Below are 23708 nucleotides of genomic sequence, written 5' to 3'. Positions count from 1 at the left end.
AGGTTTTGTGGGTCAGTGAAGGGTCTGGTGAGCAAGAGGGAGGGAGAAGTATGTGCTCCTGAGAGACAGGAGAGATGCAGCTCCTTTGGCTGAGAAATTATAGACTGGGGTGCCTGTGGCTCTGCAGCCCAAGAACCAAACAGCCCATCTTAAAATTTCCAAATTATGACCATTTGGGTATTTTTTACATCAACATTTATCCAACTAAAAATATATTTGCTAAACTCATACACCTGGAGAATCACCTTCAAACTTCTGTATCTTGTGTTAATATCAGTAATACTTCTGCTTAGGCACCCACAGCAAAATGAGTCAATGAAGTTTTATAAAAATTTGCTCAGTGCTAGTCAGCAGTTATTTCCTTGGTTGATGAAATTTGAAGGCAGTGAAAAGCTTTGGTGATACATGTTTGTTGCTGATCCTGGGTCAAGGTGGCCCAGCATGAGCAATGAAGAAGGGACTGTGTACCTGGGATTTGGAACCACAGTGGAATATTGACAAAAAAATCTACTGGTAAACAAGGATAGGAAAATATATATATATATAAAATCTGATCTATTTATAACAGATAGTTGTTGCTCATTGGAGAATTAACTGAGAGGCGAGAAGGCAAAGGACACCATTTGCCCAGCAGAGATGTATGAAAACCAAAAGTCTTTAGAATTTTAAATCGGAAACAAGATAACAACGGTGGCGACCGAAAGGGGATTTTTGCAATTCAATACAAGTGCGGGCTACACACTCCGACTGGGCCGTTAGCAAGCGTTAAGCTGCCTCCTCTTGATACATTGCTGTTGTCACCCGCAGGTGAGGCGGCTGGTTCCCGTTTAGTGAACTGGTACACGCCCAAAAACATCACTAAGAAAAGGACAACTGCGAAGAGTTCCCACACAACCGATCGCGCGTCACACACCGCGCTGCAGATGCCCGGGGCCGGGCCGGGGCGCTGAGGCGGAGCCGGAGAGGGGCGCTGAGGCCGGGCGGGGCGCTGAGGCGGGGCTGGGTCGGGCGGGGCTGCGCGTCCCGGTTGCCGTGGCGGCGGGGCCGTGGGGGCCGTGGGGGCGGCGGGGGCGGCGGGGCCGCGGGGCCGCGGGTGCCGCCGGGAGCGCCGGGCCCGCTGGTAACCGCCGGGCTCTCCCGCAGGGGCCGCCCCGCCATGAGCGGCGGCGCCCGGCACCGCGGCGGCAGCAGCGGGGACACTGCCCTCGGCCCGCCGTGCTCCCCTGGCTCCGGGGGCGAGGAGCCCTCCAGTCCCTCCGGCGGCTCCTCGCTGTCCCCCGCGTCCCGCTCCAGCTCCCCGAGCGGTGAGGAGGAGGGGCAGGAGGAGGAAGGGGCGGCGGCCGTCCGGAGCCCGCCGGGCCATAGGTAACCCTGCGGCTGGGGCCGGGCTCCGGCAGCGAGCTCGGCGCTGCCCGTGCGCGAGCAGCCGGGCCCTCCGCTGGAGACCTTGGGGACAGAGGATTATTTTACATAAATATAGACTTGTTTGCATAGATAAGCGCTTTAAGCGCTTTGTTCCGTTTTAGTTTGTTTGTTTGTTTTGCTTTGGGGTTTTGGTGGTTTTTCTTTCTTATATCTTGGGAAGTCTTCTTGGGGGGGCAGCTGAGTATTTTTTAGAAGGTTGTAAACTGCAAGCAGCTGACCCGAGCCTCGGGGTCTTTGCCAGATGAAAAGCTGCAGCCTTTCCTGTCATCCTTTTAAAAGCTCTTTGAGACCAAAGGGCTCCTCTTTGCCTAGTGTATGTAGTGGTGTCCAGAGTCACTGTTGCCTGTGTGCATTGCACGGTGCCCTCTCCTGTGGTTTAATTTTGCTCCCTTTGAATCATATGCAAGCCTAGCGTATCTTCTTTTTATTTGGGATCTCACCAGCTGGACAGGAAAATAAATAATTCTTATTCTTCTCTTTAAAACAGAAGGAGGAAGAGCAGGCAGTGCCTGTCTTATTCTGGAGTACAGCCTTTGCCATGGAAACTTAACAAACTTGTGCATTAGCTGGTGGTGAATGTAATCAGTAAGGCTGAACTGAGCTAAAAGTGCAGGTGGGGCAAGGGTTCAGGATTCCAGCCTGATTCTCAAACCTCCAGGGAGAGCAGTGGAGGAATATGAACCACGCTGAACTTTGCTTACAAGCGCTTCTTGAAAAAAGCACTGAGAGTTCAGGAAAAGCGTGTTGAAGCATAGTCAGAAGCTTTGGAATGAAAAAGATAGCAGCCAGTTTATGGTCCCCTTCTCTTTCAGTTTTTCTGTTACCTCACCATTTACTTCTTCCCAAGAAGGAATTTGTTAACCTACCTTGAAGTTCAGTAGCACTTTGTTCAAGTTTCAGCATGTCCTTACAGCTTGAGATGCTCTTTGAAACAGCTTTCAGTTTTGGGGCCTGTTGCTGCAGTGTTCTCTGGCAGCACTAAGGTGCAATTGAAGATGACCTCTCTCAGGCCCTGAGTTAGCACAGCCTCGTTAAACTGTGGGCACAGTGTATACCTCGCTCACGCAGACACCACTTCTGAGTAACACTGCTGCTGTGTTGTGCTAAGTGCCTACCACATGTTCACAGAGCAGATTCCAGGTACAGGTACCAGGATCTCAAAGGTATAATAATAAAGAGCACTTCTTACATAGCCACTGCCCTCTCTATGTATGCACATACTCTGAATCTTTTTGTTGTTGTTGTCCTCTTAAAACTACACAAAAATTAGCTGGAGGCAGACATCCAATGTGGGAAATGCAATATTTGCAGAGGAGAAAGGATGTAAACAAGGCCTTGTGAAACGGTGTTAGGCATTTTCATGCTTTCGTTATGGACCAGTAGTGTTGTGTTTGATGGTGTGACCTAAGTGAATATATGGCAAATGATAATCACAGTGTTCTCTATTAATCAGACTTCTAATGCCAAATGTGTCTGCCTTCTGGTGCAATCTGAGAGCTTGAGACACAGTACTGGGGAGGTGTTTCTCCTAAATTCATACTGAGGTCTTCATATTGAGTGTATTTTCCTCTGTTGAAGCTTCATGCTTACTTGTCTACAACAAATCTTTAATCTATTACTGTGAAGTGTTTTTTTGAGAAGTTGACAGCTTGAACTTCATAATTACTGATACAAGAAAACACATAGCAAATGTTATTTTTCTTAATTTGTTCCTTCTCCTAGTACTTTTTCTGAGGTTGCTTTAATGTGTCAGCCTTGTTCTAGTACTAGGTGCCATAATGCAAATCACGCAAAGCAAAAGAATGCGTTGAGGAAGTATCCCTGCCCAAAATGTCAGGTCTGTACAAAGTTGTGGGTTTTTTCCTGCATTTGAATGCCTAATACTTTTATCCTTATATTTAATAAACTTCCAGAGAGTTATTGTCTAACAGAATGTGTTATTATGCATTCTTAAGTTGCATCTCTTATTATATGTACGTGTTAAATTTTTGGTCTTTGGTAACGCTGCAGCAGAATGTGTTGGACAACGCCGGGCTTGGGAGTGTTTGGCCTGTGCTGCCTCTGTCCTTGCACTGTCCGTGTGTCAGGGTGTCCCTGGCACTTCTGTTACGCTACATGTCTGTGGCAGCACAGTATAAAAGAGGGCTGGGGGCTGATGTGAGGAGGAACAAACCTTTTCCAGGTGAGTTCCAGCATGAATCAGTTCCCCCGAACATGTCATGACCTGAGCAGTGAACAGTCGTGTTAGCACAAGCACACCTGGGTAAAACAACAGAGAAGAGTAGGACAAAACTCCTTTGCTTTGACATCGCCCCCAAATGCTTCCTGTCACAGAAATATATTCTAAAGATGACTGGGACAGAAAATGTTTTGCAACATAGTGTTGGAGTATTGCTGTTTCCTGTGAATATGTTACACTTTTATATTGATAAACCCCAGATATCTTATCTTTAAAATATTGATGTCTGGGGCCATTAGCATAATGGATCCTACTTTTGTAGCTTAAATTCAGCAAACACTTCACTGTCATGAAGTAAATATATAGGTAGGTATTTCCAGAGCCATACATCCATGTAAAATACTAAAGTGGAGTCTTGTGGTCACTGTTTGTTATTAAGAAGAAATTCTATGTCAGATAGAAGAAATATTTTAAAGAAATCTATCGGCATGTTTTCAGTTTTGTGTTGACTTGGAGCCTAATATACTGTCTTACTTAAGAAATAGTATGTGTATAGAATATTATAAAAGTTATTTCTGGCCTGGGGCTAGGACTGCTGCATTATTCATGAGTAAAGAAGTTACGAGTGAGTTATGTGAGGTATTCTCTTAAAAGTCTAATAGGACCTTGTATAATACCATCAGGTGTTGTATGCTTTCTGCAGTTCTTAAGCATGTTTCCTGTGAAAGCTTTTTAAGGTGGAAAACTTGACCTCTTCGAGTGAACGGATTCATAATGCTGAGATGGCTTGATATCATGAATCCACTTTGATGGTACTTGAAAGAAGAAGAAATATTCTTGCTCTTTCTTTGCTTGTGCTAAAGGGCACTTGATACATGAAACCTCTCTGTGGGCAAGGACAGGATGTTAATTTTATTCTGTTTTTCCTTGTTTTCGGTGTGTGAGAAGGAAGGTGACACTGATGTTACTGGTGTTCTTTTTGTTTAGGTTCTAAAAGGTAACAATTAGATCTGTCCCACAGTTTGGAGCAGGGGAGGACGGGGGTGTGCCAGGGGTGGGGAAATCACTAACAAGCTAGAATTTAACAAGTAGAATGTAGAAAATAAGGGGGATGGTCAGAGGTTCACTATAAATGCCGTTTATCAGTTAAGGAGGTTCCTGAGCAAGTAGAAAAATGATGTCATTGTTGTCACATTATGCTATAAAAGTAGGTTTTCAAGACAGTAGCATTGCTTAACCTTTCAGTCCCATACATTACAGATAATATTTCCTTACATTTCTCATTTTTAATTCAGGAAGGCTGAAGACTCTGAAATAGTAGGGGGGACAAAAGAGTCACCTTTGAAAGATAATCTTTCACCATGGGAAGAGTGGTTCATTGGCAAAGAGAAGGAACTACGTGCCCGCTTCCAGGCTAGAGCTGAAGAGGTGAATACATCCGATTGGCTTGATGTTAAATCTAATAGAAGACAGGAAACACTGGTTTTTTTTTTTCCTTTATGGAAACATGAGTAGTGTTGTCCACTTTTTTTTAATGTCTTGGGTCTGTGTTGTGTTTGTGTTTTGACAGTGCTGGCACGATTCGTGTTATGTGCATTCCCTTTTGCTAAATGTTATGCTTCAGTGAAGTGGTGCTGTATAGTATTTTGCTTATCCAACTGTCAGGTAATGGTTCGAGTTTAAAAGATTAAAACATAGTTATATCATTGGTACCTCAACTTTCATCTCAGGTACATGCACCTGCATGGAGGTTATAAAACACAGCAGGGTGTGTGCTGGCTGTAAGTATGCCAAGCTCCTTGGTTAGATTGGAGGCACAGTATTGTTACCCACTTAGTGTGTAATTTTACAGCTGTTTGGTGTCCTTTCCCAGGATAGGGTTCCCTGTTACAGCATTTTTTCCCCCTCATTCTGTCTTTTGCCCCCTTGCAAATGAACAGTTCTTGAATACCGGGGTTGGGGCACAATTAAGTGAGAGCACTATATCTTTTCTTGATTAATATGTTTGTAGTTGCAGTTGATTAAATGATACTGGTGTTGAAAATCAAACTGGAAGTATTGGGTAGTGATTAGAACAATCACATCAAAGTTAGATAATTTCTCACTTTAGTTACTGATTTACTGTTTGACCTTGAACAGTGCCCTAGCTTTCCTGTGATTATCTGTAAAAGTGCATATAGCATACAACTGTTTTATGTGGGCTACCTCATATTATTTATAAAACACCTACTGATGGAAGGTTCTGGAACAGTCTTTTAGAGGTCAGCAGAACACCAAAGTAGTTCCTTAAGCTTGAGGAATATGTTCTGATCCATTAATATCCACCCAATGTTTCATGACTTCCCCTTTATATTTTAATTTGGTAATTGTCTTTCCCTATTTTGATTTTTAAGTACAAAAAACGAGCCAAAGCAATTTTAGGCGTTATGTAGAAAATGTGGTTTGTGTATGGACCTCTCATGTGGTCTTGATGAGGAACCAAAACAATTTATTCTTGTGTATCACACAATAACATTTACACCATACTAAATGTAATCTAGCAGATGTCTCTCAACTATGTATTATGAGGAGTTATGGGACAAACATTACTTAAAGCCATGTAGAAAATGGCTGTATAGGTAAAAGTTTTATTTTTAATTTGTAAGATTTTGAAAACATTAGGTATTAAACTGCAACATAGGCAGTACAAAAAGCTTATATTTGGGGGAAAAAAATACAATATTTTTGTAAGGTGCCAGAAGACAATGAAATATATGATAGTGATATAAAAATTTATTACTACATCTGCATGTAAAAAGTATTCTAAACTGATATCATAAGAAACAACTGTGAAGTCCCAGATCTTTTGCTGGCAGCAGCAACAAGTCTGTCTTGATTGTCAAAAATGTAGATAAACATTTGGAGTGGATAGTGGATTGGGTCTTCTAAAGTAATTATAATACCATCAGCTTTTACAGAAACCAGGATCCCTGCAACACAGATGTCTCAGAACTCAAAGGAGTGATACTTGCTGTAACTTTACCTCAATACAGCAACAGCTGTATTTTCACACTATATATTGTGGGTATTGGAACTTTCTGTAGGCTCCTCTTGATGTCCTGCTAAACTGAATTCAATTCATAAGATAAAGGGGTTCTCTCTGAGACTGGCTGCAGTGTAGGAACCATAAAGTCAAGATTCCATCTGTCTGTGTTTGAAGGTATGAATTTTCATTGAAAAAGAGCACTTTGTGCTAATGCTCCTGTTGGAGAAGCCAGACTTCTCAAACTGTATTCTTAGTCATGTTTTTCCTTTATCAGTTAACTTCACTGGGGATACATAAGTGATTACATATATACTGTATGTCATATAAAGATATTTGGGAATTTCTTCTCTCATCTTCAAAATAAAGCTCCTGTTTCAAAGTTTGCTAAAATCTGCAATAATTTTGGTTTTAATGAGCTTTGGGTTAAGCCTAGGTTCCTGTAGCTCTGGTACTAAAACTCACCAGTGAGTAATATTTCACTTAGCTTTTGATACCATCCACAATGCAGAGGGTTCCACAATGTAAATTTTAAGTATTGTAGAAAAGTACTGCTGCAGATTAAGATTCTGCTGACTGAAAAGGTGTTTCAATAAGCTGAGGAGTGATTTGTTCCATTGATTTGCTTCCAAAGCCTAATTAAAATATGTATTTCCAGTTAATACTCTAAAAATTGTACATTTCTATTGAATGTATTTCATAATATTTCTGTGTTGACTGTCATCTGTCTTTTCCAAAGTCTTAATGAAGGAAAAATACCAAAATCTAATGTTTACATTGTTTAAACTGTAGCACTATTTCCAGTATTGGTGTAGATGGTCACCACAGATTTAAGAGGTATACTTTTTCTTTAATTAGGAAATGAATATACAGCTTGAGAAGATGAAGCAAAAGCAAGAACGTGAAAGGAGGAAAAGGATAGCTGAAGAGAAACACAAGGAATGGGTCCAAAAAAAGAGAGAAGAGGTAAACATTGCTTTGACTGCAAATATTCTAGTACATGCCATGCTTGAGTAAATCTATGTAAAATTTACTCAGTCTGTTTGGGCACCCATGTTTTAAGTTTGCTGAATGAATGGCTGCTTTAACTGAAAATTATAAAACAGTTAAACATTTTTCCAAGACTGATCTGTTTTCTTCCTTAAGGTGTAAAGGGATTTGTTTTCCCAGTAGTCAGGTAGCTGACAGCTGGCAGTGGCCTTCTGCTGATTATAGCTGTGATTCTGGTCTTCAGTGTACCCAACTCTTTCAGACTTCCTAGGTTCAGTGCCCAAGCATTTTGGGTGAAGTGTACACCCTGACTGTGTGCAATGGCTTGTACACCAAGCAGAGCTCTAGTCCCAGGAGTATCAATTGAAATATTTTAACTCTAAAATGACTCTAAGCATGCTTTTGATTCCAGAAAAAAAATTTACTTGAATACAACATGATTTTGTATGTAACTAAAACTTTTATTTCTGAGTTACTGTTAGATTCATTGATAAAAATGAAGTGGTAGTGATTATAAATGCTGAGCAAAGTTGGTGTTCAGTGTTCTGTTTTCATCATTAAAGTAGCCTTTTTTTAAGTGGTATGCAGAACTGGACACAGATCAGCAAAACCATTAGAATCTGTCTTAATTTTTCTGGAATGTTAAAATGCTTGCTTGCTAATTGCTGTATTTAGACTCCAGCTTGGTAAGGAGCTCTTAGCTGAACCCTAGAGTTTAAAACAAAAGGAATTGACATCCTTCATTCCCATCTCATCACAGAACTACATCTTGAATAGGTATTCAGGATTGAAAACTACTTTGTGTTTAATTTCTTCAGGTTAGATTTAAGGCTTGTGAAAGCTTTTTTTCTCTCTGTCAGTTCATTATGGCACTTTGTGGTTTTTTTTTTTCTTTTTTGGAGGGTGAGGGGCTAATAGAAAACTAATTCTTAGTGGAATGAAGTTTTTTATTGAAAATAATACCAAGAGGTAAATAATGGATAGAATTTTATCATGAAAAAGAAGAGGCATTCGAAGTCTGTAATTTCCTGTGACTCCATGTAGATACTGAACAAATCAGTTAACTTCAGTCATTGTTCTCCACCACTGAGTAAATTTAAAACAAACCAACTACCCAACAACACCCTCAATACACTCCCCTAAACTGTATCTTGGAATTATTTGAATCAGGGTACCTACATATGAAAATCTCCTCTCCATAGTGGCATCTTTATGACTTGTATCTTGTTAAATGTGATCTTGCTTAAGAAATAAAGGTTTGGTGGCTGTTTGGCTTAGCAGGTTGTGCCAGATAGGTAGGCTGCTTACAGATTTGGGTAAATTATAGTTTTAGGAGGAAGGTAGAAAGCACTGCTACACATCTTCAAAATATTTGGGAATCACATTTCTGGTTCCTTCCAAGGATTTTTCTCTGTCACCTAAATCCTGTTGAATTAATATGTGATGACAAAACTCTGGATGGGTCCTACTGCCCGATAACTTACTGTGTTCTACTCAGTGGGAGCTTCTGGAGGTGCCAGTGAAAAGCTGCTCTTCTGTGTTTGGAAAAACAGTAAACTGCTCTCTGAAGCCAGTTTGATTTGTTTTTCATGTCATTTTCCCTTGAATTAACTGATTCAAGATATTTGTAGCCTTCTTCCAGGAAGACAACTTTACCCCTACAGCCTCATCTCTCAGGAATGAGATGCAATACGGAGAACTCTTTGCTAGAGTTCAGTTTGTAAAACCTTTACCTTTTAAGGCTCCCTTTCTTCCTTTATTCAGTGTTCTCTTACAGTTGTAAGCATAATTCAGGTTTAAGACTTGCCCACACCTATTGAGGGTGCTGTGTTTACAAGACCATATCTGCAGAACCCGAGCTGGATGTGACTTACCTCCTAATGGTTTGCCATGAGATAGGAATCTTGTTGCTGACAGGAGCAAGGTTTTTTCTTTTACTGTTGTATGTGAGCTTCTGATCCTGAAATGTGTGGTCTCTTTCATTCCTATCAGCAGCTCCGGGATTTAACACTTTAGTAAAAGGTACCTGTAGATGCTGAATTAGTGATTAAATCAAAGTACTGATTTCAAATCAGAGGACCAAAAGCTTTTGAGAAATGCATTGTGAATGCATAAACTGTGAAGAGTCTGTAAACTGTTTAATTATTTAGAACATTGTCACAACAGTCAGAATCTCTTATGAATTAATGCTGAACAAAATATTAGGATTAAAGGTCAGGCCTGATGACAACAGAGTTTTGATTAAATATTAAAAAAATTAAAACTGATACAGTGCACTCCACCCTCTGCACTCTAATTTGGTATCTTCCAATCATATTTAGTTCACCTTTACTGACTCTGCAAAGCTACTTCCTTCTTAGAATGCCAATAGAATATGAACTTAGAAATATCTGGAGTATTCAATTCATATATGAACATGTGTGTTCACCTGTGTCCCCTCCCAACTCCTTGTGCACCCCCAGACTACTCATTGGTGGGGGGGGAGTGAGAAGCAGAACAAACCTTGAAGCTGTGTAAGCACTGCTCAGCAGTTGTGTTCAACAAACACCATATTGGTCACAAATGCAAATATGTGGATTTGTAGACTGTAGACTGAACCCACGGGAGCTGCTATGAAGAAACTTAACTCCATCCCAACCAAAACCCAGTGCATGTGTGCAATGCATATGTTTGCAGCAGTAACAGAAATCCCCAGAGAGGAATGCTTGCATCCCAAAATAGCTGGCTCTGAAACTCATGTCGTTAACATCCTGGTATTTAGTCTTTGCATGTAATTCTTTATATCAACATGATATATAGCAAAGTTGTAAGAGCATGAGTAGTGAAGTTACACATTTTTAATTGGAAAAACTAATTAATACCAATGTGAATTTGACTGTAGCATTTCTAATACTTTCTGCATTGCAGAACAGAGAATAAGGCATCACTTTTTTTTTTTTCAGCAAATATGAACAAAACAGGCATTAGTCATAAAATGTGAATGTTCAACTTTTTTTTGTCCTTTTTTTTTCAGTAAGACCCCTTTACTCACTGAAAAATATAATTTTAATGGAAACTAGGTATGGGATGGGAAAATTCTGTTTCAATGCCTTGCCCTTGAAAATTTTGGTCTCACAATTTAGTGTGCATTTGGCTGATAGTCTTTCTGAGAAGCAGAGAGCAGTAAGAAGTATGAAGGCCTAGAACCAACACAGTGTATAGCAATGAATGACAGTGTTCTTGGAGCAGACTTCCCTTTCTTGGTGTGCTGCATGATTCCTCCCAGAAGAGACACCGAGGTTCCAACTCTTACTCCAAAGACTTTCTGTTTAATTTGTACTTTATCTCAACATTGGTAATGAAGAGCACAGATTGTTCAACAGCTTGAGCATGACTTTCAGGTTCAAAAGCTATGCTCACTCATGCTCTCTTTCTTTCATCCAATGAGTTGTGAATTATTTTGCGAGGAGTGGGACCCTTTCAGCAGAAGGGGTGGAGAATCCTGTCATCCCAGCCTGCACCCTGATAGGTGGAGACTTCTCCTCTCAGTGGGACATGTTCACTGGAATGCCCTCAGGGAGAAAGGTAGTGAAATCCAGATCTTCCCTGTCCCAGGTTGATGTTCTAACAGCTGAACTATTTTTCTGAGTCGAAGCAGTGGTTGCTAATGCAGACCCTGATGTACTATGGCTTTCCCTGACAGTTTAGGCTTGAAAGAGATACTAAGATGTCTGCTTTTTTCAAGACTGAACCCTTTCAAGAAGTGTGTTTGTGAGGGCATCTTCTAGCAGAAATACTTTCCAATTTTGAGAACCAACTGCACTTAACAGTTAAAATTTTCTGTTTGCATAAAAGTCTATGTATCTAAATTTTTTGTGACTCTGGGATAAATTTATTAAGGATATTTTTCTGCATATTGTGGGTCTTTCACTCTCTGAACCTGGAGTGTCTTTACACAAAATTGTTCCGTGACCTCATGCATAACCAGTGCCATAGTTATTATTTTAGGTTGTACCTGAATCTTAATTACCTTTAGATTTCTGTAAGTAGAATGAACTAATTTCTCATGGTTAGTGTTAAAATGAGTTTTAGATAGAGCTGTGGAGGAGGAACTCAGGGTGACAGATGAATAAAATATGAGTGCTCATGTATTTCAGCAGCATTTGTGGACTCTGCATTCTTCTGAAGACCCTGAGAGTGTTCCAGGGACCAAGTACATTAAAACTTCCTACTTGTCACATACATTGAGTACCCACATGAAATGAGCATGCTTTGGGAGAAAGATCCAATAATTCTCCAGTTCCTAGACTGCAGTGGGGTCTGCACTGACTTTATGTGAACTTGAGCAGTAAATAGTTGTAAACCTGCCTATCAGGAGACAACTGCAGCTCAGTGTTGTTTCACTGACCTCTTCTCTAGCCTCTTGTTCTTTACACCTGCCAGTTCAGGAGAGAATAAAGAGGTATTTCTGTGGGCTGGTTTGGTGACCGAATTGTGTTATAGGGCAAAATGGAAAAGATAATTACAATTGTCTGAACAACCCAGATTTCCAAGATTGCTAAATGTGGTTGATGTTCAGGATTAGTATGAGGATAAACAAGGAAATTTGGATGTATGTTCTGATGTTGGCAGTGTGGACTTTTCCTATATTTTGCCATCAGTCAGCATTAAATCATGCTAGAATATGGTAGCTGAGATGTCAGGGCAAACAGCTGTGAAATAGAACCATTATCTGAGAAGAAAAATGTTGTCACATTCTGCAGACATATAGTGGAAAAGGATTGCTGTGAGAAATATCTTAAAAATATCAATCACAACGTTAATTTCTGGAAATATTTCTACTCAGTGTCAATCTACATAGAAAACGCAGAACAGAAGCATCTCTGTGCTTTACCCTCTCCAGCCTCATTTAAGCATTGATGTGAAAATACAGAAGTATATATTTTATTAGTCTTCTTCCAGTTGGATATAGTGCCTCCGATTCTAAGGCAATTAGGCTTTTTTTCCTGCATGGAAAATGATTTAACATTTCTGCCTTCCGTCAAGAAGGAGGTGGGGTGCTGCTTCAAATTTTAAAATCCTGTGACCGCTCGCCACATACATTTAGGTCTGATTTTTCTTGAAAAGTTAGTAGTTAATCCTGACTCAGTGAGACTGAGTCACCATCACTGCTTTGTGGGACAGAATGATTTGATTTGGGTGGGGGATTTCCAAGTACAGACCTAGCCCAGCCTTCATTAGGTTCTGAGGCTTGATAGGATCACAGCCCAGAGCAGTGAACCCTCAGGGTAGATTTGTATCCTCTGTCCTTAATTACGTGCTTGGGTAGGGTGGCAGGAGAACAAGCCTTTCTTGCAATGAGTAATTGGATGTTTTACAATCAATACCTTAGTTTATGTAATACCTGTAATCATATTTTAGTGTATGTAAGTTTACTAGTGGTTTATCGAATAGATCATGTCTGTTTTGAACACAAGATCAAAGAGAATTTTTAAAACCCAATCTGACAACACCAAGCGTAAACAAGTGGTTTCTCCCTCCTGTATATACATGGAAGGAAAGTAAAATAAGGATTGAAGAACATGTACATTAATATGCACATTCATAGCATTTTTGATAGACTTGTATAAGGGAAAGTAATGAGTTAGGGGGGGAAGCTGGGAAGGCCAGGGTGACAGGAGTTTGACATGAAACAGGTTCCTAAAGCAGCTGGGAATGTGGTGTACACTAAGTTTCTGAAGGAAAAGCTGTTCTGATTGTGAGAGAAAGAGGAAGCGTTTCTGATTTGTCTGCAGAATAATTTTTAGGCAGCTGCAAAGTCTGCAGTTCTGCAGGGAGTCTCCCCATCTTAATGATGTCTCACTGGAAGTAAAACTTAGCAATTGTTGTGGCTTTCATGGTAGTGTGCATGGCATATTATTGTTTACATAGGACCTAATTTAACTTTGGGTTGGCCTAGATACTAGCTAAACTCATCTGAAGTATTGTGATTAAAGATACATAATTTCAGAAGCTTCCCTGCATTTCATTTAGAGCATTTAGAAAGATTTTAGGTCTATTTGCTGCTTATAATAGTTTTCCATTATTGAACAATTCCCCTAGGTATGGAAGGGGCCCACTTTTTTCAGTTTTGTCCTGTGTTTGTTTTGTAGTTTTGGAAGATCCTTAGTTTTGTAACCTACATTCATGTACATCAGAGGTAAGTCAGCAAACAGCAAAATATGTGAAGTCTTTGTAAGCCACCTTCACCAATAGTTTGACTCACTGATTTAACCTTTATCTCTCATCTATGTTAATGCTTCTTATGTGTCACAGACTGCCACTGTCTTGAAGCAGGAGTTGTTGAGAGGGGAATGTTGAGAGTTGCATGTGGGGAATATTTGTAATGGAGAGACAGAGAAACAGCTCTGGATAAAAGATTCGAATGAATTTTAGATGATGAAGGAGGAAGAGCTTAGACAATGGATTATTTGTTCTTTTCAGGAAGGTGATACTTAGACTCTGCATAATTTGTCAAAAATACATTAATTTTCCTTTTCAACATTTTTAAGTATGGAAGCATTTGTTTCATGTTAAGAAAGATCTTGTTTCCATTCTCTGCTAGTACAAAAACGTTTCAGAATCTCAACTTTTTTTTTTTTCCAAAATGAAATTATTTTTTTTCATTGGTTATAGTTGTAAATAATTTTATTACATGTACAGGCCTCAGTGCTGTGAAATCATATTAATAAGACTTCAATTACATCGTAATTCTGTGGAGTTTTGCATTCCAGAATATGCATTGACACTGGAGTGTATCCATATCTGACCACTTTCCCTACACTACAGTACAGATTCAGCTGATATTTGCTAGAATATATTAGAAGTGAAATGGAAACAAACACAAGAGACCAAACAACAACAGCAACAACAACAACAAAGGAGAAAACAGAGTTATTAGCTAATTGTAATAGTTTTGTGAAATTGTGAGCAGTATGTACATAAATAAATCTTTGTTGTCAAATAAGACTATTTGACAAGAGTATACCAAAACAGTGGTACTGAAAGTATCATTCTGATTTAGGTGAAGAAACATCCACCTCAGAGATTATACCAGAGTTAATAAAGTATAGCTTCTGAGAGGGGGGAGGGGAAATACTTTAGCTGCTGGTTGATAAAATTGTAGTAATGCTTCTTGTGTTGGCAAACACAGAACAAGACACACTAACTCAAGCAGCTCTGTAAACTGGCTTTTTTTCTGGTAGAAATGAGGTGGTGTCTTGCAGGGCAATATAAGCTGAAGTTTTTATTCTGTATGATGCTACTCTGTTGGGGTGCTGGTAAGTTTGGTGTGGGGGACAAGCACTGAACCATCAGATATCCTGTTTAGACCAGACTGAGGGAATCGTGCTGGTCCCCAGCTCCAGTATTATGGCTTCTGCTTCATTATGTATAATTGGATTTTGCAGAAAGGCAGTAAGTCTGGGGGAAAAGATGGGGGAGGGAGACATGGGGAGAGCTCTTGTTTCTGCCTTCTTGTGCTTATAATGGGAAAAATGGCGATATATAATGGTAAAATGGGAATGGGGGTATATTTCTGGTTTTCTTGTGAATGTGTTTTTCCCCTATTTCATTTATTTATTATACTTTGCAGCTGTAGTTCTAGGCATTTTACATCCATACTGCCAACTATAGCAATTTTGAGTCAGTATAAGTTTCTGCTGAACTACACATCTCCTTTGTTCCAGAAGAGTACACAGGGAAGCATACAAGTAAAAGGTTTCTTAGAAGAAAAACATTTTTTTTTTTCCAACAACTGTTTCCTATAAAGATGAAACTGCTCTTAAGTCTTCTGCCTCTCCTCCAAGTCGCATGCACAGCTTGTCTGGTAGATTTTTGCTTCTACACGTGTATGCAGCTGCTTCAGAGCTAAGCGAGCTAAGCAGGAGTAGTATGGAAGCAGTAGAATTCCAGACATTTTATAAAGGTTACAGGGAATGGCAGGAAGGGCTGTTGTTACTCTTCAGATGGAAATACCTCCCTCTCCAGATCAGGACCAGGCCATCGACACGTGGTTGTTTGCTTAGAGGAAGGTCCCCAAAATGTTGGGTACACACACACTGAACAGAAGCAGAAGTGAATGACACCTCTGTGTGTTCTGTCTCCCAAATCATGCAGGTCAGGTGGCAATTTCACTTCACACTCAGTTACCACTCTTTTCCTACCCTAGAACGTGTTTTCTCGTTTTCCCTTTGATAATTTTGAGAGGAGAAACATGTGGATGGATTCAGTGAAGTAGTCCCTATATGAATGAACTAAAGAATATAAAAAATTTAGAGAATTCCACAGGACATGAACTGGATTTTTATGTGAACTTTTTATTTTCCTATCAATTTATGCTAAAGTGTGCTGAACAGTCTGCATATCTCAATGACTTAGGAGGGGACAGTTTGCCTGTCTTCCATTTGGAACTGTAATTTGCTCTAGATTTCACTGACAAGTAGAACTAACACACCACTGTTGAGAATTGAAACATTTATTTCTTTCCCAGAAATACTGAGAAGTGTCTGAAGTGTTTTAACAAATGTCTGAATAAATAAAAGAGCATAGTAAACATAATAGTATAAGGAGACCTGAAAGTAAAATTTTTATCATGTTTTTCTGACAGGTTTATGTTTCTAAAACTATTTTATCTGGAACCTAGAGATGAATAGGTTCTGTCTTTAAAGAGGTTACAATGTTACATATTTTTTCAGGTTCATGATAATTTTATTTGTAATTATGTAGTAAAATTAACTGTATTCCTCAGAGAAATTGCTCATGGAAGTACACTGAAAAGTTTGTATTCTGTTTCTTTGGTATGTTTCACATAGGAAAGAAGAGAAAAGAAACGAAAGCTGAGCAAAGAAATGGCAGAAAAAGCCACAAGGGAACTAGAAAAAATGCAGTTACAAGAAAAGGCTGAGGTAAAGTATAAAGAATGGTTAAAGAAGAAGAGAGCTGAAGAGGCTGAAAAGAAGAAAAAAGAGAAGGTATTAATGAACTGATCATTTATTTGGATGCCGTTACTTAATCTGTGACCTCTATTAAATATGTCGATATCAAATGGCGGTGTTGTACATGAAAAATAAACTTTGAAAAGTTGCAGTGTTAGTGCATTGAAGACATTGTGGAATGTTCAGCAAAGCAAGATACACATTAAAGCATTTTTTTTTTATAGCCTTTGAGCTTTTTTGTCAGAAACAGTGGAGTTAACATGGAGGTTGGGTTTTTTGAAATTTGTTTTCAGACTGAAAAGATTGCATCCTTTCTGTCGTTGGGGAAATTGTGCTTGTAGTTGAAGACATTTGAAATATATTCATCAGCCTGGAAATCTGTTTAAAAAAAAAATTGTTTACCATTTTGTGTATATTGTACACAAGCTTTGTCTATAAGTATCTTAGATTTTTTTTATTTATAGGAAAAAGAAAAAGAACGGGAAGCTGAGCTACAGGAGAAGAAAACAAGATCGGAGAAAATCTTTAAGGAATGGCTACAAAATGCTAGAAATAAACCACGCCCTGTTTTAAATGATTATAGTTTCCCACATGGGAAGTCCACAGGTTTGTACTTCTAGTACACAAATATGTAGTGACTTAGATTTGTGGTTCCTTCCCTCTAATATTTTCATGTAAAATGAAGCCTGTTTGAGATACTTGTCCAGCATCTAATTTTGTCACATAAGGGTGATTACCTCATGTGGTATAACTCAGAGAAATATACTCTGAGACCTTTTGTGCACTTTTCTTAGCTTTTTTACCAGGCACAGGAATCACCAGAGCCAATCACTGGTTCCTGTGAAGCAAATCAGTTATGTTATCCCTGGTAAAGGTGATGTTCGTGCCACAGAAGGCGTGTACCAGCTTAGCACACAGGAATCCCCCTTAGAAAAGAGGTGGGGTTGTGAGGCACAAGAAGGCTGACAGAAGTCCTGTCTGTGAAAGGAGACATGGGAATCAACCTGTTGTGAGCTACAATTTCCTTTCCTTTTTGCTTTTCCCTTGCATTGCACCTCCTTGGCTTCTGTAATCCTGTTCCTTTTTTGTTTGAAAGCCAAGTGTGAAAGAGAATGCTGTTGATAGTGTGGTGTCTTACAAGTCTCACTATTTTTGGTGGCTTTTGTCATCCCACATGGTACAAAAGCAGAAGAGTAGCAAGAAGTGGTATTGCATTACATGTTTGAGTGCTTTATTATATTTTAATTTATTATTTCTTTAAAAATAGATAAGTATGCTATTTCCTTTTTTTTTTCTTTTTTGTACAATTAAAATACTTGGGACCAAAATTCTGAATGTTTAAACATGTATAAAGCCAGTGAACAACCTTTACTCTTTCGCATACATATATTTATAGATAGTGATACACTTTGCCTTCATGTTTTGTTTTGGACCTTCATTACTTACTGACAACTGCCATCATTTATTGAAATGATTTTTGAGAAATATTTCTCTACTCACTTGTGTTCATGCAACAGAATATATCACAGACTTTGACGTGTATCCATCATGTGGTCGGGTAAACAAAGTAGCCAATTCATAGACATTTACTGCTTTTAAGTATGCCAGTGACTGAGCGTTCAACTTGCTTATTATTTTTAGTAAACATGAACAGTACACCAGTTATTGGTAAAAAAAAAAAGTTGGAATATTTCTTATCGTGAATAATTTAAAATTATGTGGTGTGCCTGTGCTGTCTTTCTCTGAAGATGCTGTTGTGCCTTTTTTAGTCCAGATGAATATTATAACTGCTTGTTTATTATTATAAAAACTTGCAGTGTAAATATTCCTTTTTAGTTATGTGTATTTTCTAAATGTTTTAGGGATTGCTGACAGAAATTCGTATCCAGCCCCAGCATATTGTAACCCCATTCCTTGGAAACCGATCCATGTTCCTCCCCCAAAGGAAGACGGTGTCCTTACCATGAAGAAGAATAAGAGACCTGTATCTTGTCAGCCATCTGCACCTATGGTAATTTCTAAGCCCAGGAGCAACCCTGGTATTGGATCCTTGTGCAGAAAGAAGTCCTAGTTCAGAAAAAAAGTGTTCTTATGATCTGGAGCAAACTGAGCCATTAATGTGAAATTCTGTGTAGACATATGTCCAAAGCAGATTGCTTTGTGCTTTTTTTTTTTTTTTTTCATTTTTGTGCATAGGTTTCAGCTAACTGACCAATCAGGTTTTTTATGTTTTTTCTATGTTACATTTTAGTAAAAAAGAAAAAAAAAAGGGGGGGAAAGAAAAAGTCATCTTTAATCAATTGTAATGGGACTGTACTTAATACTAATAAAATGCACGGGATTGTTTCTTCCTTTCCTCTCTTGTTGTTGAAGGACTTCTTCTGTGTATGTGATTATTCTTTTGGGCAACAGTATAACTGGGTTATTTTAAAGATGCTGATTATAATTGATTTTAAAACAATTTTTGGCTTAATGCAGAAGGAATTCAAGGCCTGCGTGCAGTTTCAGGGTTTATGTGTGCAGTTTTCAGTATCATTGAGATTGCAGAGATGTAGTGGGATAGCTTCCATTTCTGGAGTGCTGCAATGAATGGATACAAATGCTGGTCCTGATATGTGCAAACCAGGGAGAACTGGGGCAGCCTTGCCTGCAGTGACACACATGAGTCTATGGGATCTGGCAGTGTGCACCTGAGAGTGCTGAGTGTAAGGGCACTCCCTGTTATCTTTGAGAGATCATGGTGATCAGGGGAGGTTCCTGAGGACTAAAAGAAAGCAAATGTCAACCCTGTCTTCAGGGAGGGCAAGAAGGTGTGTCTGTACTACAGGCCACCTAGAAAGGTGATGGATGTGGGAAATGCAGCCAGCAGTGTCCCTGGCTGCAGGAGGAAGAGCACTGGCCAGCAAGTCAGGAGAAGCAATCCTTCCCCTGTACCATAAGTGTTGGAGACCACATTTGGAGTGCCGTGTCCACTCCTGGGCACTCCAGTGAAAGAGTGACATGAACGTTCTGGAGCAAGGTCAGTAAAGGGATTGGCACTGTTCAGCATGAAGGAGAGAAAGCTCAGTAGTGTCTGAGCAATGTCTGTGAATACCTTATGGGTGGAGACGTGGAACAGACCCATCCTAGTAGTGCCCAGTAGTGCCCTGCTCTAGTCGGCCTTTATTTTTGAGCAAGGGAGTTGGACTAGACCATTTCCAGAGGTACATTCCAATCTCAACAAGTCTGTGATTAATGGTGAAAAGGAGAAAGCAGAAGGAAAGAAGACTGTTTTTCCTCTTATCATAGTTGTATCATTTTGGGAAATATCTTGTTCTTCTTTAAAAGTTACACTACTGAGAAGTATATTACATATTATAAAATTTACGTGGTAAATAAACCCACTAAGGCACATTCTGGCATGTAAGTATTCTATTAAATTGATTCTACTTCTAGTCTTAATAATATATTTTAATTTCCTCAGAGCAAGTTGTGAACAATACTAAGCCATCTCACGTCGAGTTTATACTTAATACATTTCTTGTACCATTACTTTGAGTGAATCAGTTTATACAATATGCCTGTGTTTGTTCTTTCAGCATAGTGGCAAATGCTAACAAGACTGCAACACTGTGCAGTAGTTACTGTTAATAGATTATTTGGTTTGTGTTTGTATTTTGACTTTCACAAAGTCTTAATTTTACTGTACACACTTAGGAGAAGTCTGGGCTCCGTAAAACACATGGAGTGTCAAACTGTGTTCCTTTTAGGTAGAAGCATGTGGGCTTCAGAGAAGAAGTCTGCACATTATCTTCAGGATCTAGAACTCTGTGCCCCAGCTTTTTTTGTAAGGACCTCTGCAATGGATGGGTATGAACCTAGTAGATTAATAGATTAATTGTTAATCTTTCCATCTCTATGTTGAGATGTCTAATCAGAGTCAGAAGTTTGACAGTGATGTAAGCTGTGAGAAGCTCGTGAGTGTTCAGGTGAAGGGACAGCATTTTACTACAATGGAAATGATTAATTTTGGATTGGGACTGATTTAGTTGAACAGTCATGTACTGGCATGTTAGTGTTTTCTCTGGTAGTTTCTCTGAAATAACACGTGGCCACCAGGAAAGTGTGTTGACATAATTACCTGAGTGTATATTTGTGACTTCGTATTTGTTTTAGCATTTATTTGCTTGTAGTGAAATAAAATGACTTAGTAGACTTACAACCCCTAAAATAGAAGCTTTAAGATGAGGCCTTTGCTGTAGTCTATCCATAGCATTGTAAACACAGTTCTCTCCTAACTGAATTATAAAAAAGGTTAAGGCAAGATAGCTCCTAAGTGTACATACTGGCTCTGATTCAGTCCACATAATGGTTTTTCTGAAGAAGAGAAATAGTGTTTGGATTTTTTCCAACAGGGTATCAAACACACAATAAAATGGTCTGGCTGTGTGGCATAGTTTTAGATTGTGTGCTATGGAAGGCTATAATTTCATGCTGTTGTGGCAACTAATTTACACCATTCTTTCTCAGATATTAGAAAGATAAAATCTTGACACTTTGTTGTAGCTTAAGCAGCATTCTGTTATTAAGGCCTCTCCTGAATTTCTCTGCGCACAAAATTTCACAGTAGATCAAGTTTCAGAGTCGCAAGTTACTCACTGGAACCAATCCAAGATCTTGCATCTCGATGTCTATGCTGCTAAAATAACAGGAGACTTAACATCAGCTTTTTTTTCATCCCCATGTTTTCACAGAATTTCTGGTTGTAAGAATTCATAGACCACTTCCAAATCGTGACTGCTGCATCCTTCTAGGATTCACAACCTTTCCTCTTCTCCATCTGTTGGTCATAAATAGAGTGCCACACTCAGCTTCACTATGAAGGGTTACATCTCCTGTGAGCTTTTTCTGGGTTTTGAAATGACTGTGTAGGTGCTCTGTAAAGAAGCGTGTCTTTCCAGAAATTAACAGTGGATCTTCACACATATATTTCAGGGTTGAAAGCCTACAAGCAGAAAAGTGGATCAAAAGTGCTGGAAGAGCATACAAAGAGTGGGAGGTCACTGTGATTGTAGGGAGCCTTGCATTCGTGGGAAGTCTGGTTAGTGCAGCACAGTGCAGCTTCACTGTTGCAAGTTTTGTTACTGGTTCTGGTGTGGAGCCAAGGATTCACTTCAACCTGATAACTGCATCAGATTCTAACAATGTCCTTCCCAGTGGAGTGTTTGATTGTAAAATTAATTCTTTAATTTATCCTTTTGAAAGTCAGATTGAAGAGCAGTCAGTAGTCCTGATGTGATTTTCACTCGTAGATTTTTTTGAGTAAATATGGAAGATTTCAGCCTTTTTTTCTGTTCAAAAGGTGAGTGTTCCCCGGGCAGCATCAGGGGCTGTGTTTAAATTCAATACCAGAAAGGAAATCTGATCACCCTGATCTAGTAAAGCATATAAACACATGGTTAACTTGAGATGTACTAGGAAGATCATCGATAAGGAAGGGCTAAAGCAGTCACACTTTCTGGGATTTGAGGCCTCAGACCTAAGACCTGTTCAGTTAGCAAAGCCTCCATTTGTAAGGTGATGTCCACATTTTTATACAAGTAACTCATTTTATAATGACAGACAATTCTCTAAAGTTGTAGTTAAGTGAGGTAAATTTTTGGAAAATCTGTAGACTTTTCCTTAATTATACAGACTCAAGTATTTGCTTGGTCTGGCTTAGTGACTCAAACAGGGATTGCAAGTGTTTAATTCACAGGCAAATTTGAATTTACAGAAAGTTGGCAGGGTGAGTCATTTGGAAAGTGAAATTCTTGAAGGTCTTAAAACCAATTGAACTATGTTGTAGTGAGATGCAAGGGTGCATTCAGTTATGTTTCAATTATGTTAACGATGTTGTTACAAAGAACTCAGACTTTGGTTTGTTTTACTGAAGCTAAAACTGAAATTATTTCAGTATTATTAGCACTAAATGACGATAAGTTCTTAATCCAGCTCGATAAATATCATAGTAAGTGCTTTTGTGTATAGATCCTGTGGAAGGTGGGTCTTTGACTTTTCCAGCTGATTCATTTAAACAATGTGAGGTTGTGTGGTTTGGGATTAAGGCAACAGGTTGTTAATAAGTGATCCAGCAATGCCAAAATGTTAAGAGATGCTGGAATGTTTTTGCTGTAACTTGGGTCTGACTAAAACAAAAAAAAACACCCTACAAGTTTTGTTATACAATACCCCCCTATGTGATTGTACAGGTAAGAAATCCATAATATATAGGTCCTTTTTGGTGAGATGTTGATCAGGGTAAGAAGAAAGCTCTTCCATTTCCCTTTACATTGGCACATCTATTGTTAAATGACAGTTCCTGAAAGCCATGTACTGTGTCAGTACCTGTGAGGAAACCAAGATGACTGTGGTATGCCTGAGTTCAAAGAGCCCTTCAAAGATACTGGTATAAATCCACACTTCAGCCTTTCCTAACAAAACTGTGATCAAGTTGTAGAGGATGGGTCCCAGGAACTCCTGTGTTGTTCTTGCTAATGCACTAGTTCAAAGGACTAACACCAGTGGCTTTATTTCCACCGTTCAGAAGTGATTTCTCTCTCTGTTAGGATATCTGTTCCAGTTGGGCAGAGCTCAGAGCACACTGAGTTAGGCAGTGGCAGGTGTGTGAAAGGACATGTGAAGTTTGCAAAGACAGTTTCCATAACAGATGTAAGTGCCAGGATACTGGACACGAAGATGAGAGGCTGATGGCAGCTGAGGCTGCAGCTGTGACTGGGCAGAACGTGGTACCTGTGCTGCATCATTTATTTCTCATGCCATCAAAGTGTGTGCAGTGTGGAGCTGGAACGAGTGAGTTACTGTGCTCATCCAGCACTTTCTCCTGTACCACACAGTTTGTCAGAGGTGTACCAAAATTATCCCAAGCCAAACATGAATGACAACAGCTTGAAGTGCTCTCATCAGTAGAACCTAGACAGTGACATTTATTAAGCCAAGTGCCAAGGCTGCTGCACTGGTACAGGGCTGAACATTAAAACCTTTGGCTGGCACATGTTTGTAATGTTCCAGCCCATTGCAGCTGACATAAGCTGTATGAAACTTCCTTGTTTCCTTGTGCATACTTCAACCTCAGCCAGCTTTCCAGACCTTAGTTTTG

The 23708-nt window shown here is 39.4% G+C and overlaps 1 protein-coding gene across 2 annotated transcripts; it reads left to right on the top strand.

Annotated features, from left to right (window-relative positions):
• Nucleotides 1–579: 579 nt before the first annotated feature.
• On the top strand, nt 580–18925 carry CCDC34 (coiled-coil domain containing 34). 2 transcript variants are annotated; one of them, XM_032690389.1, is made up of 6 exons: nt 580–807; nt 4900–5032; nt 7485–7592; nt 16448–16606; nt 17035–17176; nt 18433–18925. In XM_032690389.1, the coding sequence occupies exons 3-6, from the start codon at nt 7488–7490 to the stop codon at nt 18639–18641; spliced, it is 615 nt and encodes a 204-aa protein (XP_032546280.1). In that variant the 5' UTR covers nt 580–807; nt 4900–5032; nt 7485–7487; the 3' UTR covers nt 18642–18925. The 2 variants fall into 2 exon arrangements, with proteins under 2 accessions (XP_032546280.1, XP_032546281.1); XM_032690390.1 differs by lacking the exon at nt 580–807 and adding an exon at nt 1197–1304.
• Nucleotides 18926–23708: the final 4783 nt, after the last annotated feature.

The sequence above is a fragment of the Chiroxiphia lanceolata genome, chromosome 6, assembly GCF_009829145.1.
Source record: "Chiroxiphia lanceolata isolate bChiLan1 chromosome 6, bChiLan1.pri, whole genome shotgun sequence".
NCBI lineage: Eukaryota > Metazoa > Chordata > Aves > Passeriformes > Pipridae > Chiroxiphia > Chiroxiphia lanceolata.
The sequence above is the reverse complement of the archived record's forward strand: the minus strand, read 5'-3'. Positions and strand labels throughout refer to the sequence as shown.